Source organism: Pseudophryne corroboree, chromosome 1 (assembly GCF_028390025.1).
Source record: "Pseudophryne corroboree isolate aPseCor3 chromosome 1, aPseCor3.hap2, whole genome shotgun sequence".
Taxonomy (NCBI): Eukaryota; Metazoa; Chordata; class Amphibia; order Anura; family Myobatrachidae; genus Pseudophryne; species Pseudophryne corroboree.
Genome location: NC_086444.1, coordinates 708,743,716 through 708,761,981, shown reverse-complemented (window position 1 = coordinate 708,761,981; position 18,266 = coordinate 708,743,716). Strand labels below are relative to the sequence as shown.

General features: G+C 45.1%; 2 protein-coding genes and 1 pseudogene across 4 annotated transcripts in view; 1 reads left to right on the top strand and 2 right to left on the bottom strand.

Moving 5' to 3' along the window:
• SH3GL1 (SH3 domain containing GRB2 like 1, endophilin A2) overlaps positions 1–10,511 on the top strand; it is a 209,527-nt gene extending 199,016 nt beyond the window's left edge. Inside the window, exons 8-9 of the mRNA XM_063914897.1 lie at positions 9,300–9,356; positions 9,473–10,511. Coding sequence (XP_063770967.1) covers positions 9,300–9,356; positions 9,473–9,669 — 254 coding nt within the window. The 3' untranslated portion in view covers positions 9,670–10,511. The remainder of the gene's footprint in view (positions 1–9,299; positions 9,357–9,472) is intronic.
• LOC134948893 (5S ribosomal RNA) lies at positions 8,138–8,257 on the bottom strand (annotated as a pseudogene).
• A 2,669-nt stretch (positions 10,512–13,180) lies between the features above and the next one.
• The window catches only part of MPND (MPN domain containing), a 268,959-nt gene continuing 263,873 nt past the window's right edge, over positions 13,181–18,266 (bottom strand). For 2 of the 3 annotated variants that reach the window (XM_063914894.1, XM_063914895.1), the window contains exons 12-13: positions 14,307–14,399; positions 13,181–14,112 (exon numbers count right to left, since the gene is read on the bottom strand). In XM_063914894.1, the coding sequence (XP_063770964.1) occupies positions 14,026–14,112; positions 14,307–14,399 (180 nt within the window). In that variant the 3' untranslated portion in view covers positions 13,181–14,025. The remainder of the gene's footprint in view (positions 14,113–14,306; positions 14,400–18,266) is intronic. The other variant, XM_063914896.1, reaches the window with a different exon arrangement.

Below are 18,266 nucleotides of genomic sequence, written 5' to 3'. Positions count from 1 at the left end.
TTATCATCCCCAAACAAATGGACAAACGGAACGTGTCAATCAGGATCTAGAGACTTTTCTTCGTCTGTACCTCTCTCCTTCACAGGACAATTGGGTGGAGTTGCTGCCTTGGGCGGAGTTTGCCCACAACCATTTGTTTCATTCTTCCACTGGGGAATCACCATTTTTCGTCAATTACGGGTTCCATCCCCGTGTTCCGGAATTTCCAAGCCTTCCGTTAGTAGAGGTTCCTGCTGTAGTATCCACTCTACGACACTTTGGACAAATTTGGAGGAAGGTTCATGCCAATCTTAAGCAGGTTTCGGCTCGGTACAAGTTCTTCGCAGATAAGAAACGGCGAGCTGCACCTCAATATAAAGTTGGGGACAGGGTATGGCTGTCCACACGGAACCTCCGGCTGAAGGTGCCTACCATGAAATTCGCTCCAAGGTTCATCGGGCCCTACCCTGTGCTAAAAGTCTTAAATCCTGTGGTCTGTAAACTGGGTTTGCCTGCCCATCTTCGAGTACCTAACGCCTTTCATGTTTCTCTACTCCGTCCCCTCGTTCTGAATCGGTTCCACTCAGCACTCCCTAGGTCAACGTCAGTAGTGGCAGAAGCCGGAGCAGAGTTTGAAATCAAAGCTATTCTTGACTCCCGTTATCTTCATAAAAAATTACAGTACTTGGTGGACTGGAAGGGTTACGGTCCTGAGGAAAGAAGTTGGATTGGAGCTACTGAAGTAATGGCTCCTCGTCTGATTCAGATCTTCCACTCCAAACATCCGACTAAGCCCGGGAAGTGTCCAGGGGCCACTCCTGGAGGAGGGGGTACTGTTACAAACCTGCAGCGGCCGCGGCGGCCGCGCTTGTCCCTACGGGTGGTCTGGTCTGCCCGGCGCCTCGTTCCCCCTGGCGGTCTCCGGATTCAGTGGCGGGTCGGCGCTGCTCCCCGGCGGCTTCCCGGAAGCAGGGACGCCGCCATCGCAAGTGAGGGCAAGCAGGCGGAGCAGGTCTGACGTCACCTGCCTGCTCCGTCAATCAGGCTGGGGCGGGGAGTTTAAAAGCGGATACCAGGCAGAGATCCGGTGCCTGAGTATCTTCGTTTCTCCTTCGGAAGCTGTGATTCCAGAGCTCCCTCGTCCTGTGCCTCCAAGCATCCTTTGCCTCCAAGCTCGTCCTGTGCCTCCAAGCATCCTGTACCTCCAAGCATCCCGTGCCTCCAAGCACCTCCGTGCCTCCAAGCACCTCCGTGCCTCCAAGCACCTCCGTGCCTCCAAGCACCCCGTGCCTCCAAGCACCTCGTGCCTCCAAGCACCTCCGTGCCTCCAAGCACCTCCGTGCCTCCAAGCACCTCCGTGCCTCCAAGCACCTCGTGCCTCCAAGCACCTCCGTGCCTCCAAGTACCTCCGTGCCTCCAAGTACCCTCGTGCCTTCAAGCACCTCCGTGCCTCCAAGCACCTCGTGCCTCCAAGCACCTCCGTGCCTCCAAGCACCTCCGTGCCTCCAAGCACCTCGTGCCTCCAAGCATCTCCGTACCTCCAGGGGCCTCCTAGCACGCCCTGTACTTCCAGCACCTCAGAACCCCAATACCGCGGAGCCTCCGACATCACGGTACCTCTAATATCTCAGTACCCCAGCCTTCAGTATTTCTACGAGTCTTGTCTTACAGGAGACCGTCAAGAACTCCTCTGTGCCTGCCGACGTAGTCCTGCATGAGGAAGACCTACATCCGGCCATCCCTACTGCGACCCAGTGGCGGTTCCTCTTCCCGGTCATCGGAAGAAGCCCCGAGTCCACAACACTCCCAAACCAGGTCAGTGATAAGCGTCCCTTAACACAAGACACTACTACCGACACGGATTCTGATTCCAGTGTCGACTACAACGAAGTGAAATTGCACCCTAGGGTGACTAAAACCATTCAGTGTATGATTGTGGCAATAAGGGATGTGTTGCATATTGTGGATGAACCCTCGGTCCCCGACACAAGGGTACACATGTTTAAGGAAAAGAAACAGATTATTAACTTTCCCACATCTCATGAATTAAATGAATTCTTTGGAAAAGCTTGGGAGACTCCGGAAAAGAGACTGCAGATCCCCAAAAGAATTTATATGGCATACCCCTTCCCTAAGCAGGACAGGGAGATTTGGGAAACACCCCCAACTGTGGACAAGGCCCTGACGCGCCTGTCCAAGAAAGTGGCGCTACCGTCTCCTGACACAGCTGCCCTTAAGGACCCTGCAGATTGCAGGCAAGAAACTACCTTAAAGTGTATTTATTCTCATACAGGTGCTGTGCTAAGGCCGACAATTGCGTCGGCATGGGTGTGTAGCGCAATTGCAGCTTGGACAGATGAGCTGACAGATCAATTTGATAATATGGATAAGGATACTATATTCTTAACTCTAGCCCATATAAAAGACGCAGTCTTATTTATGAGGGATGCTCAAAGGGACATTGGATTGCTAGCTTCTAGGGCCAATGCCATGTCTATCTCGGCGAGAAGATCCTTATGGACTCGCCAATGGACGGGTGATCCGGATTCCAAAAAACATATGGAAGTACTACCCTTTAAGGGTGATGTATTGTTTGGGGATGGGCTGACGGACCTGGTTTCCATAGCTACAGCAGGTAAATCAAATTTTTTACCATATATTCCCCAACAGCAAAAGAAAGTAACACCCTATCAGATGCAGTCCTTTCGGTCACACAAGTCCAGAAGATGTCGGGGATCCTCTTTCCTCGCCAGAGGTAAAAGAGCACCTGCTTCGGCAGGTGCCCAGGAACAAAAGTCCTCCCCGGCTTCTCCAAAACCCACAGCATGACGCTGGGGCTCCCCTGAGGGAGTCCGCACCGGTGTGGGCACGTCTTAGACTTTTCAGTCAGGCCTGGGTCAGTTCAGACCTGAATCCCTGGGTGTTGGACATAGTTTCCCAGGGTTACAAATTGGAATTCGAGGAGGTGCCCCCACGCCGATTTTTCAAATCGGCCCTACCAGCTTCCACATCGGAAAGGGATATAGTGTTAGCTGCAATTCAGACGCTGTGTATACAGCAAGTGATAATCAAGGTTCCCCTGCACCAGCAGGGAAGAGGTTACTACTCAACCCTATTGTGGTCCCAAAACCGTACGGTTCGGTCAGACCTATTTTGAATCTGAAATCCCTAAACCTGTACATAAAAAAATTCAAATTCAAAATGGAATCTCTCAGAGCGATAATAGCCAACATGGAGGAAGGGGAGTTTATGGTGTCTCTGGACATAATGGATGCGTACCTTCATGTCCCCATATATGCCCCCCATCAGGAATACCTGAGATTCGCTGTACAGGATTGTCATTACCAATTTCAAACGTTGCCGTTTGGACTCTCCACGGCCCCGAGGATTTTCACCAAGAAAATGGCGGAAATGATGGTGGTCCTGCGCAAGCATGGAGTCACAATTATCCCATACTTGGACGATCTCCTGATAAAAGCGAGATCAAGGGAGAAATTGCTGAGCAGTGTGGCGCTCTCTGAGAGTGCTCCAGCAACACGGTTGGATTCTAAATCTAGCGAAGTCGCAGTTGATTCCGACAACTCGACTACCGTTCCTAGGTATGATACTGGATACGGAACAAATTAAGGTCTTCCTCCCAATAGAGAGAGCCCAGGACATCCAGAACATGGTCAGAGACCTGCTAAAACCGAAAAGGGTGTCAGTTCACCAATGCACTCGAGTTCTGGGAAAAATGGTGGCGGCCTACGAGGCCATTCCCTTCGGAAGGTTCCATGCAAGGACTTTTCAATGGGACCTTCTGGACAAGTGGTCCGGGTCCCATCTGCACTTACATCGGAAAATAACTCTGTCCCCAGGGGCCAGTGTGTCCCTCCTGTGGTGGTTGCAAAGTGCTCACCTCCTGGAGGGTCGCAGGTTCGGAATTCAGGATTGGATCCTGGTTACCACGGACGCGAGCCTCCGAGGATGGGGAGCGGTCACACAGGGAAAAAAATTTCATGGTCTTTGGTCAGACCAGGAGTCCTGTCTACACATCAAAGTGTTGGAACTCAGGGCCATTTACAACGGCCTTCGACAAGCGGAGAGTCTTCTTCGAAACCTACCGGTTCTGATTCAATCAGACAATGTCACAGCAGTGGCTCATGTGAACCGCCAAGGCGGGACACGAAGCAGAGTCGCGATAGCGGAAGCCACAAGGATCCTTCGCTGGGCGGAAAATCATGTAAGCGCTCTGTCGGCTGTCTTCATTCCGGGAGTGGACAACTGGGAAGCAGACTTCCTCAGCAGACACGATCTCCATCCAGGAGAGTGGGGACTTCATCAAGAAGTCTTTGCAGACGTAGCGCGTCTTTGGGGAACTCCTCAAATAGACATGATGGCGTCACGCCTCAACAAAAAGCTTCGGAGGTATTGTGCCAGGTCTCGGGACCCTCAGGCAGTAGCAGTAGACGCTCTGGTAACACCGTGGGTGTTCAAATCGGTCTACGCGTTTCCTCCTCTTCCTCTCATCACAACAGTGTTGAGGATCATAAGACGAAGAAGAGTACAGACAATACTCGTTGTCCCAGACTGGCCTCGAAGGGCCTGGTACTCTGATCTACAAGAGATGCTCACAGGAGATCCCTGGCCTCTTCCTCTCAGGGAAGTCCTGTTGCAACAGGGGCCCTGTGTATTTCAAGACTTACCGCGGTTACGTTTGACGGCATGGCGGTTGAACGCCGAATCCTAGCGAAAAAGGGGATTCTGGAAGAAGTCATCCCTACTTTAATAAAGGCTAGGAAGGAGGTGACGGTAAAACATTATCACCGTATCTGGCGAAAGTATGTGTTTTGGTGTGAGTCTAAGAATGCGCCTACGGAAGATTTTCATCTGGGTCGTTTTCTCCATTTCCTACAGACAGGAGTGGATATGGGCCTGAAATTAGGCTCTGTTAAGGTACAGATTTCGTCCCTCTCGATTTTCTTTCAGAAGGAATTGGCTTCTCTTCCAGAAGTCCAGACGTTTGTAAAGGGAGTGCTGCACATCCAGCCCCCTTTTGTGCCTCCAGTGGCACCATGGGACTTGAACGTGGTGTTGCAGTTCTGAACCGCTTACCAAGGTTGAGTTGAAATTTCTTATCTGGAAGGTGGTCATGCTGTTGGCCTTGGCAACAGCAAGGCGAGTGTATGAATTGGCGGCTTTGTCACACAAAAGCCCCTACTTGATTTTTCATGTGGATCGAGCTGAATTGAGGACACGTCCGCAAATTTTGCCTAAAGTGGTTCCTTCATTCCATATGAATCAACCTATTGTGGTGCCTGTGGCTACAAGTGACCTGGAGTATTCCAGATACCTGGATGTAGTCAGGGCCTTAAAGATTTATGTAGCCAGAACGGCTAAAATTAGGAAAACAGAGGCTCTGTGTGTCCTGTATGCTGCTAATAAGATTGGCGCACCTTCTTCGAAGCCGACTATTGCTTGCTGGATCTGTAATACGATTCAGCCGGCTCATTCTACGGCTGGATTGCCGGTACCAAATTCGGTTAAAGCCCATTCCACTAGGAAGGTGGGCTCTTCTTGGGCGGCTGCCCGAGGCGTCTCGGCAATACAGCTTTGCCGAGCGGCGACTTGGTCGGGGTCAAACACTTTTGCTAAATTCTACAAGTTTGATACCCTGGCTGATGAGGACCTAGCGTTTGCTCAGTCGGTGCTGCAGAGTCATACGCACGATTGGATGCTTTGGTATAAACCCCATGGTCCTTACGGAGTCCCCAGCATCCTCTAGGACGTAAGAGAAAATAAGATTTTAAACCTACCGGTAAATCTATTTCTCCTAGTCCGTAGAGGATGCTGGGCACCCGTCCCAGTGCGGAAACTCTGCAAGACTTGTATATAGTTGTTGCTTACATAAGGGTTATGTTACAGTTGGAATAGGTCTTGGGCCGTTACTGTCAATTGTTCATACTGTTAACTGGTTATGTATGTTCCAGGTTACATGGTATGATTGGTGTGGGCTGGTATGAATCTTGCCCTTGGATTGCTAAATCCTGCCTTGTATTGTCCATCTCCTCTGGGCACAGTTCTCTAACTGAGATCTGGAGGAGGGGCATAGAGGCAGGAGCCAGTGCACACCCATAGTCAAAGTTTTTTTTAGGTGCCCTATCTCCTGCGGAGCCAGTCTATACCCCATGGTCCTTACGGAGTCCCCAGCATCCTCTACGGACTAGGAGAAATAGATTTACCGGTAGGTTTAAAATCTTATTTTTGCATTATATGACAAAAATAGGTATGTCCTTTTCTTCAGAGTACATAGGGGTCCACAGGGATACCATGGGGTTGTTGGTTGTCCAGGCACCAAACAGTTAAAGCTTTATCTCCCAGGATGTACTGGTCTTACTCCCCTATAACCACACCCCCAGCCAGAGGCCTGGTCAGTATTCGCTTGGTGCACCTTCAGACGGGGGGACTGTTTTGCAGCCCCAAGCTTTATTTTTATGATCTATTTTAATTATATAGTATGTTTTAGAGCAAGCAGCGTTAGGCTGTCCATTCAGACACCAGCGTTGCTGCTCCAGCAACTCCACGCCAGCGACTGCAATGCTGGTAACTGGTTCAGGGTTTTCGGCGAGTGTCTGTGCAACCAGTGACCGGGGAGAAGGTAACGCAATCCCCCGCGAGCATGTATAGCAGCCTTGCCTTCCGGTGTTGGAGACCACTGGAGGCGCTAATGTGGCCGCCCGGTTCGTCCGCTCGTCCCACTATGCCACCTGGGATTAAAATTGCATTGGGGATCATAAGAGGCTAGCAGCTCTGGGGATATGTCAACAAGGGGAGGTAAGTTCTCCCCCGATATAGAGCAAAAACAGTATATCTGTCAGTTATTTTCATCCACTCTCCCTATCCCTGCAGGGGCTTAGGGGTCTAGTTCCTCACAGTTATTTTTATTTGTGAGGGCTGTCAAGTTACATTGAGAGGCTATACACATTCTGTGGGTTTATTTGCTGCACACCATGTTTTCTAGAGACAAGGATTGTAAGGAGGCCTGTTACATGCATATCCTGTTCAGCTGGTTTATCTCAGCAGTAGGATGATTGATGTGTGAAATCATATGCTCAGCATCCATTGCATTCAACTTCTTGCTGTAGCAAGTCTCGGGAGAAGTTGGGTTTTGTTTCCCTGTATACCTCTCCTCTGGGCCAGGTTTGTTTGTTTATTTAATTATTTATTTTTCTCACTTGAAGCCCAGTGTCTTGTGCAAAACGTGCTGGGGGCGTATGACCTTGGACCCTCTCCAAAAGGAGAAGGGCCCTGTTACTCCCTAACCCCTCAGAGCCATAAAGCCTACTGAGGGGAAAAAGGGTCTGTGGGTTCCTCCTTGCCGAAGCGCAAAGGGACCCTCGAGTATCCCCAGGGTTGGCCGAAGCTTCCCCCTGGGGAACAAAACAGTCTCCAGCCCTCCCCAAAAGGAGAGGGCCCCGACAACTAGGGGAGAAGGTGGCCCATAAGGGTCTCGCCTAAACCCCACAAAAAAACGCGACAAACATGAAACACACAAAGTGCAGTATAGTGCAAAAAAATGCAAAACACGTAAATAAATAAATAAGCCCCAGCCCGAAGGCCTAGGAAAAAATAAAAATTATCCTTGCCCTAGCCAAAAGGCCAGGGCAAAGGAAAGTGGGTGCAGACAGGAAGGATGAGGTGCTCAGTGCAAAAGTGTCGTACTAGTGCTTGGTGTGCAGACCACCAGTGCATTTTCAGGCACCCCTGGCTCTCCCAGCACCAGGGGCACATAGCAACCTCGGGTTTCAGGCTGCTCCCGACCTCCAACCAAACCAAGCTTTGTACCCACTCTGTGCCAGGGTCAACCCCCAGTACGAGAGTAGATACTAGACCAGGCCGTTCTCCGCTCCACGCAAGAGGTCCTATTTCAACCCCTTAGAAGGACGGCGGATACTAAGTCCAGTTTTTCTCCACTCTCAACCAGAGGCATTGCCACACCCCGGCATGGTACTCCACAAGGTGTTTCCTCACTAGGAACACTTTAGTATGAACGTCATTCGCTGTGCATAAGAAACTTTAGAAATAGGATGTTGCAGGAAGAATCATAGGTCATAAATCCGTATAGGAATATCAAATTATTGCTCCCTGTGAATGACAAGTGGATATGGTGTGCAGCAATAAATTGCAGTACCAGTGTGTTCCAAGGTGGTCTCCCATCCAAGTACTGACCCGGCCCTCCACTGTTTGGCTTCCAAGATCAGATGAAATTGGGCATCTCCAGTGGGGTATGTCCGTAAATTGCTGCGCTTAACACTCTTGTTTAATTGTAGTTCCAAAAAATTGTAAGCTGGTGAGAAAAAACGGTGATGACACACCCAAATATTTGGTATAGCGGTGATGACCTATTTTCACCGCTATACCAAATATTTGGGTGTGTCAGCCAAGCAGTGGAGGCTCAGTCACATCCAAGCTCAGTCACATCCAAGCTCAGTCACATCCCCACCCTTAGGGGACACTGCTTGGGACATACCCACGGTATCCTTATCGACCCCCTATGGACTCTGAAGAAGAAAATAAGAGTTATAGTAGCACCTACCTTTTTCTTCAAAGTCTGTAGTGTTCACAGGGCACCCACCCTGATGTACCTGGCTTCTCTGGGTTTTTCTTTTGGTCACTAAGTTCTCATCTACTATGAGTATATTTTATGTGTGTAGCAGTATTCCTTCTCTTCTGCCTGTTCCCATCTTAGGGCTTGTTCACTATACTAACTAGGCCTCTGGCTGGGGGTGAAGTTATAGGGGAGTAGAACCAGTGCATCCTGGGAGCTAAAGCTTTAACTGTTTGGTGCCCAGACTACTCCAACCAACAACCCCATGGTATCCCTGTGGACAATCATTTTCCTTTGGAACTACAATCATATGGAATTCCCTACCAAACCCTTGAATTCTGCCTCTCCCAGCACGCCACTCTCTCCAGCCAAATATATTTCTACATTATAGGAACCAGCCCTTGCTGCTGCAGCCCCAGTTGTCTCCATGAAGCATCCTTCTGCTGTCTAATCTGGAGCTACTATAAACTATATACGCCCAGCACTGCCCTCCCCCTTTCACAGAGCACTTTGGTACAGAGAGGGGAGCTCAGTACCACCAGGCCCCATCGGTTCCATGCTGAACCACCAGGGATGGGAGACTCTCCAGAAAGGCAATACTGATTCGTTTTCAATGGAGCTGAGGCTGTGGTGAAATACAGCATCCCAAACCCCACTAGGCAAAATAAATATACTGTACATTAAGCAATCTTGTTTTTTTTTTTTTTTTTTTAATGTTTTTTTTTTCTACTAGTTTCATCCTCTTTCCGATCAGAAAAGCCTGCCAGAACAGCCAGCAATCACAACGCCAGTGAGTAATAACTTATTTTACAAATATGCTTATCAATAACTAATAGAGTATATAAAAACACCCCAACACTAACTTTATTTTTAAATCTAATTTTTTTTGTCTTTGTTACTTAACAGCTCCTCCAGATCAACCATGCTGTAAAGCAGTCTTTGATTTTGAACCAGAGAATGATGGAGAACTTGGCTTCCGTGAAGGTGATGTTATCACTCTGACCAACCAGATCGATGAGAACTGGTATGAAGGAATGATCAATGGCCAATCAGGGTTTTTCCCCCTTAATTATGTGGAGGTTCTGGTTCCATTACCTCAGTGAGGACTTACTTATTTCCTTGGTAGAGGAACTTGTTATCCAACCTTTATCACTTAACATTAAGAACCCTGGAGCTCTGTTTACTTCTCTCATCTCGGTTGTGAACTCCATCTATGTCCTGAAGAGAAGGAGTCACTGTGTGGTACATTCACTTCAGAACACCAGCTATAAACTTGACTCCGTCCATCCTTTTTCTTTTAAAACTCTACCATCGGAATTGTTCCCTGAGATTCATGACATGTTAACTAACTCACAGAACACTAAGACATTAATGATAGTAAATTGTCTCCAGAATATTAACCTTATAGAACTTTTACCATAATTTTGCCTCTGATATAGAGGCAGATATAACCTTTACAGCTACAGTATGTGAATAAACGTTCATTTTGTATTCTTTTATATTTCTTTTTTAATTCCGTTTCTGAAGAGGATCTGTCCAGTCTATATAAATCTAAGCATATGTATACTTTATGTAAATGTTATAGTGTTATTTTTGTATACGTAAATTTGACATATAACTTGCCAAGCTGCATATACTTAAGCTTGATAGCCTCCAGCACGGAGTTACAGTCTTGTCATTGTACCAACATATATTTTCATGGTTACTCCAAACAAGGGCTAATTGTCATGATTTTTTTTTCCGTTTAATTGTACAGCAATAAATATTCCATGAAATATCACGTGATCTTAAGCAAGTCTCTTGCACTTTAAAATATATTTGCATTCCAGTGTTTGTCCTCAAATGAAACAATGGAATGCAACCTTTTCAGGATGTCCTTATGTGCATAGATCAATGTATTTTAAGATTGTGACACATCTTTTAAAATAAAGGCCATGACTGAAAATTGTGCTGCTATTCCTTAAAGGTTAATGGTGGTAAGTGGAAATGCCAAAAGGTTCTTCTTGGTTAATCTTAATGTGTATCTAAACCCTCCGGGGAGTCCAGTAGTTACAATATCATTTAAAATATGTTTAAAAATGGTATCTTCTTGCAATCATGTTTTATCTGAAGTTTACGTAAGAATCTGTATGTACTGCTTAACATGTCTACTAAAAATATGTAGAATACGTTTATTTTTAAAATGCTTATTAAGAGAACTCTGTAAATGATGAGCTCTGAAATTAATGTAATGTTACATTTTGTCTCTTTTTTAATCCATTTATGCATGTGTGGCATCACAATAACCAATAACTGAAGGATGTGGTCCAGAGCAGTAGTTTCTCACTCCAATCCTCAAGTCCCCCACCCCCTACACACACACACACGTCATGTTTTCTGTACCTCTTCAAATTTGCACCTTTGAGTTAATCTCACCCTTACGCGTGAGGTGAGTGGATACTTGCTTGATTCCACCACTATTGTAATATATCTAACTTTCACAATTCCATATTCCCTCTCTCTGTCCATCATCTCTCTTTTAAGTTATCCCTCATTCCTTCTAAACCAACCCCCCCCCCCCCCTTCCCAGGCTACCATCAACAAATGCAACCTTGAGGCTATTGACACAATGTCCTTATCCTCCCAGCTCAAGTTATTGCTCTCCTGCCCTGACCAAGCTGGTTCCCCATACAACGTCTCCATTACTTCTGCTCTTGACTCTGTTAATCCAGTGGTTGCTACTCATCACAGAGCCTTAACTCAATCTTGGCACCAGGTACTTGCAAAAGTGTTAACCAACAGCTGAATGACAGAAAAGTAAAGAACGCTTCAATGCAGACTTCATCCATTTAATATTCTTGCTCTCGACCTACAGTGCTGCTCTTTAACTCTTCCCAGTCCTCCAACCTGTCGTCTTTTCCACTTTCAACTCCCTGCTGTGCCCTTTACTTCACCACCCACTTCACATCTAAAATGTAATTTATCTGCCAGGATATCACATCCCATCATACACTCGTCATCACATCGATGACGAGTGTATGATGGGCTTTCCCAGCCTATGGGGTATATGCAATTGCGGTCGAATTCCCGAAATTGTCGAATTTCGGGTCATTTTCGCCAAAAAAAAAAATTCGTCAATGCAATTCAGTGCTTTCCGCCAAAAAAACGGACTTTCAAAATTCGACTTTTTGAAATTCGAATTTTTGCAAATTCGACTTTTCTGCAATGATACAAGTGCTGCAATTCGACAAAAGCATATTCAATTCAAGTTTGGAAATTCGACAGCAGTGCTTTTAGACAGTAAATTCGTCATTTTCAATCCGCCACACTTTGGAGGGTGAAAACAGACCCCTGCTCGTTTTGTCCCCCGTATTTTTTGCACCAGCACCAGGCGCAGAGCCCGGTGCTGGTTTTAAAAATACGGGGGATCCCCTGTCAATTTTTTCCCCGCATTTTTAGAACCAGGACCAGCTCGAAGAGCCCGAGGCTGGTTATGCTTTGGAGGGGGGACCCCACGCCATTTTTTTCCCCGTTTTTTAAAATCGCGGCAAAATCCAGCAAATCGGCCGATTTTCGCCCGCGGGACTGTCGAATCCGTTTTGCATTGAATATGGTGAATTCCAGCAGCCACCTGCCGGAATTCACCTGTCGAATTGTGTCGAATTTAAAAACGGCGATAATTTGCCGCGATTCGCCGTGAATTGCATATACCCCTATGTCTCTCAAGTTTATTCACTCTGACTTCCTTTTCCCCAGTATCTGGATATGAAGTTGTGGCCCTAATCCATAAATTTATGATCTGATAATCTTACCACCATTCCAAATAACCTCACTTTCCTCAATTTCATTATCTATTGACAGCACCGCCATTTCCTCTAGCCTGCAAGTACGCTGTCTTGGAGTTGACCTTAACTCCTCCTTCAAACATCCCATTCATTGCCTTTTGCAGTCCTGCCATTTCCATCTCCGTAATATCTCCAGGGTCAGACCCTTTCTCAAACTGGAGGCAAGTAAAGACCATCATTTACTCACTGGTAATCTCTGTACTGGACTACTGTAACATCCTCTTTATCTGACCTCCCTGGATTCCACCTCTCACCACTTTAATATAGTACTGCTGCCTTTCTCATCTTCCTCTCCAAATATAAATCTGCCTCCCCTCTCTTTCAAGCGTTACACTGGCTCCCCTTCCCCTTCAAAACCCTATTTAAACTCTTTGCACTCACTAACAAAGCCCTCACCCAATCAACCCTTCATTCTCTCGCTTGCCTGCCCACTTCACTACACAAATGAACGCTGCCTCCCGTCCCAATTGATATTAATTCCTGCCTCCAAGATTTTGCATTTGCTGCTTCCGACCACTAGAACTGTCTCCTCTGTATCAACACCCCACATATTTTCAAAACCTAAAACAAGCTTTTAAGACCCATTTTATCAAAGCTTTCCATCTCTCCTCTTAACCCACTCCTCCATGCTCACTGTCTCCCTTCCTCTCCCCTTTAGAATGTAAGCTCTCATGAGCAGGGCTCTTTACTCATGCTTTTCCTCACTTAACCCCTTAGCTGGTGACATCACGGATTCTCGCCCCAGAATACCTTGCAAACTATCTAATGAAATATGACACTGGAGGGGTGGTTAAAAGATTTATTATTTTTCCCCAAAAAACATTGGACACAAGGTAGGAAGAGGTGCAAAAAAGGGGATTTTTTGCAGGGGAAGGGGCAAGTTTATAAACACCCCCCAGATATATATTTTTTAAATAAAATATTTAAATATTTTTTGTAACTTTATTAAATAAAAGAAATTACAATTTCTGGAGATTTTTTTTTTGGGGGGGGAGTGGGGGTTAAGTGGTTAAACCATCACTATCCCACTGCCAACAACTACATTAAGCCTGTGTGTTTAGTCGCCATGCTGCTTATTTGGTTACTATGACTGCTGCTGCAGAAATGTTTATAAACTTTGTCCATGTTTTGTTCTGTAAGTTCATTTTCTTTCTTGTTCTGTTTATAATGTCTACATATTCTGCAAGGCGCTGTGGTTCCCTTGTGGTGCAGTACAAAAGATAATTTTGCAGACCCAGTAATTATCCCACCTGTTTCCACCAATAGAAATCCTAAAAACACGACCTGTTGGGGGTCTAGGGGAAGGGTATCGGTATGAAATTGTGGGGAGTGTAACAAAAGTTGTGATGTATCAAGCAGTGAAAAGAATGGAGAAGTTGCACATAGCAACCAAACAGCTTTGAAGAAGAATTTATCAAGACATTCTTTAAAATGATAGGTGGATGTGATTGGTTGCTATGGGCAACGTCTCCATTGGTCCACTTTACTCTTTTTTCTGCTAGATACAACATATACCCCTTCTCACACACAATTTTGTTATCGTGCACATGTTTATTTAATGTTAGGGAATTGTTAACCAGAACTTTCCTATGATGAGAGAAACTGGAAGGTTATTACAAGTTTCAGAGGCTTTTATTAGCCTAGCTGCATGAGAAGGTTATAAATTTGCTCCAGAACAGTTTCAAATCCTGGATCCTTGGGAGTTCTGCTGGCCAAAGATCCCTGCAAAAGAAAATTAACCAAAGTATTGTTAGTTTTTCTTATTTTTGGTATTTTATTTTTATTATTTTGGAGCTATGGATGTAGAAAGAGTACACCTATGTATATTTTATAATTATTTACTCTAAATATATGTTGTTATAAATTATTAAAGTGTCTGAAAATACCATGAAATTTGCTTGCATTATGTGTGGTACCTTTATTTTGTCCAGAAAAGTCTTCCCTTCATTCCAGATGTCCTGGAATGCAGTTTGATCTGGTCCTCCCTTATAAAACTCAACCAGCATGATCTATGGAACAGCAAGACGATCACCAAATTCACTGACAGTTTATACACGGTTAATAAAATATACAGTGTTTCTAAAACGTCACACAATTCTAAAAACTGTTCAGAGTTAATGTGGTGAAAACAATAAAATTGTTCTGACAATATTAACAGCTATTACACCACTGCTATCGGGCCACCAGCTGGGTAGGGCCTTTGCTAGTAGTCAATAATTTTTTGACACACATAGGAATATCATAGGATAACATAGGCTGATATCCGGACTCCAGATCGACACCACTTAGGTCGACATGAATAAGGTCGACAGGAGATAGTCGACTTGCGTTTTTCAAATTTTTTTTTTCTTTTGAACTTTTTTATACTTCTGATCCATGCGGCCTTCGATTGGGAATAGTAAGCTTTGCCCGAACCGAGCCATGCGAGGGGACACGGTGCACTAAGTGGGGTTCCCAGTCACATTACGAAGAAAACGACACCAAAAAAATAAACTCGGGTCGACCCTTTGTCCATGTCGATTTGCAGTGTCGACCAACTGGTGTTGACCTAATTGCTGTAGACCTTGAGTCCCAGACCCCATAGGATATCACCCTCAATGGCAACCAATGCAGGACACCACAGTATGTATTTGAACTACATTATGAATAGGCCTAAATGGAACACACATAATTTTAATATGCAGAAGTGTGTTCGACAAGCAGTATGTCAGCAGTGGCTGTTAAAAGCACATTGCTGGAAGCATTGTGTCAACACGATACTTAAAAAAATGTAGCAGTGTCTGAATTATATCTTTAAACATGGTGGTAAAGCATCAGGCTTAAAGTTATAATGCAGACATTGTTAAATGCTTTAAGTAGCACTACAGATTGTAAGCTTGGGAGCATGGCCCTCCTACCTCTATTACTGTCTGTTACTAACCAGTTTTGTTTTCAATTGTAAAGCGCAATGGGATTTGCTGTGATATATAAAGAAACTGTTAATAAATACATCCATTTTGGTTGGCATAATGCTGCCTATATTGTGCTTTTAACATAGTTGTCAATATAATGACTGCATGGTACATAATATAAGACCATATTTAATTAGCCATGAGCACTGCTGTTAGAACTTCTGGATGCATTGTGACATATTTTTGCTTGTAGCAAGTGGAGGTGCAAGCACAGATCATCTACATTAATTTGCATTTATGCAGGTTGCTCACAACTAATTGAATCGTGCCCATAGCATAAACTACAGCAACCTAAAATATTATTTACATTATTAAAATGGGCAATTAAAGCTAAATAAAATTTATCAGTTGTACCTTAATTTAATATGTAAAATATACCTATTTAGAGAGCAGTATATTTCTAAATAGTCTTTTAAAATTGGAGACCGTATTTAACAGGCCTGGTGTTACGATGTCCCAGCAAACCGGCTCGCTATTATCTGGCAAAGCATTCAGTGGTTTGTGGTTTCACAAAATATGGAGAGCTACAGGTTGTCCAGGCCTGGTATAAACACTTCCAAAGGGGAAAAAAAGAGTATTTGATGCGGACTCAAACTTATTGGTTTGAAAATAAATTTAGCTCAGTAGGAGAGTGATGATGTATAGGACTACCAGTATATGATAATGTAGCTAGCCCCAAATAACCTGCACTACACTGTATTAAATATGCATGTTAGACAATCAAGCAGAACAGTTTCAGTTGTAAGGGGATATTTAAAACCATGAACATGGGGGGGGGGGATTTAATTAGATGCAAAGGGGGAAAATCAGCCACTGCCACAGCATTTCAACGCCAATATCGGCAGCCCGTTTTGCCCCTTCACCCGGCCAGCTGAATGCCAGATTTGAGCGAGATCCCCTCCCCAAGTCCCTGTTTAATAATCTTTGGCACCCATTGCTAGCATCTAAAGTGAATATCTTGCATCCATTGTTCAGCATATCCTGATGCATTCAGGTTATGCCTTCATGAAGTTTACAGTATTATCCTTTATATGGTGCCACAAGGTTTCCGCAGCACCCAATTACAGAGTACATAAATAAGCAAAACAGGAAAACAGCAACTTACATTTGAAAACAATATAGGACAAGTACAGGGTAAATAAACATAGCTACAAAAGCAGATGACACTGAAATAAGTATCAGGTGTCAAAAGACTGCTGGATTTGGCGGAGTTGAAGAATATTAAAGTAAGAGAAAGGATAAGCACATGAGAGAAGAGGGCCCTACTCGTGAGAGCTTACATTCTAAAGGGGAGGGGTAAACAGACAGGGGTGACACAGATGGGGTACATAGAGAGCGTGGAACAGAGGGTTAGGATGAGATTTTGCTGGGTTTGGTGAAGAAGTGGGTCTTGAGAGCCCGTTTGACGTTTTGTAGATAGGTGGAGTGTCTGAGGGGGAGTGTAGAGAATTCCAGGGAAAGGGAGCATCACGTGAAAAATCTTGGAGGTAGGAGTGGGAGGAAGTAATCCGTAGGCAGGAGAGTCGGCGTGCATTAGCAGAGCGAAGTGGACAGGTGGGAGTGTAAAGAGAGATAAGGTCAGATATGTAAATGGGTGAGGGCTTTGTAAATGAGTGTGAGAAGCTTGAAATGGATTCTGAAAGGGAAGGGGAGCCAGAGGAGGTCTTGTAAGAGAGGAGAGGTGGACGTAGTGCGTTTGGTGAGGAAGATGAGCCGGGCAGCAGTATAGATTGGAGTGGAGAGAGGTATTTGTCAGGAATGCCAGTCGGAAGGAGATTACAGTAGTCCAGTCTGGAGATGACCAGTGAGTGGATGGGGGTATTGGTAGCATCCTGGGTCAGAAAGGGTCTGATCCTGAAAATATTTTTTTAGATGAAAATGGCAGGTTTGTGAGATGTGCTGAATGAGTAGTTTGAAGGAGAGGGAGCAGTAGAGGATTACTCCAAGACAGCGCACTTGGGGGCTAGAGGAGATAGTAGTGTCATCAATAGATAATGAGATTGTGGGAGGTGAGGTTATGCGGGAGGGAGGGAAGGTGATCAGATCGGTCTTAGACATGTTAAGTTTAAGAAAGCACTGAGACATCCAAACAGATAGCAGAGAGACAGTTGGTGATACGAGTGTCATCATCATAGAGATGATATTGGTAATCAAAAGAACTAATGAGCTTACCTAGTGTATAGAGCGACAGAAGGAGAGGACCAAGGACAGAACCTTGGGGTACTCCTACAGTTAGTGGAAGTGAGGGGGTGGTGGAGTCATGAGAGGAGACAGAATGAATGGTCAGAGAGGTAGGAAGACAGCCAAGAGAGGGCAGTATCACGCAGACCAATGGAGTGAAGAATTTGCAGTAGGCGAGGGTGGTCCACAGTGTCAAAAGCAGCAGAGAGGTCAAGAAGAATAGTAAAGAGTAGTGGCCCTTAGATTTTGGAGCATGGAGGTCATTGCAGACTTTTGTAAGGGCAGATAAGTTTATTCTAATTAAATTAATATGCGGCATGTCTGTTCTGTGGGCATTCGCAGCTGTATCTGCATATGAAATGGTACGTTAGTGTTTTCTTATAAAACACTGTAACGTACAATTTTGTATGCATTTAATTTACCATATACAACAGAGCACATCAATGACCATTGTATTCTAAGGAGAGCATCAGTGACCACCATATATTATAGAGAGCATCCGTTACCCCCGTTTACTACAGAGAGCATCAATGACCACCATATATTAAAGAACATCAGTAACCACTGTATACTACAGAGAGCATCAGTGACCACTAGAGCCATAACTAGACATTTTGGTGCCTGTGCCAGAAAGTCTATTGGTGCCACCCTCTATATTTTAGTACAATCTGTTTTTTATTAGTTTAAAAAGATAAATAAACAATTAAGGCCATCAAGGCTGGAAACAGATAAACACAAGAAACA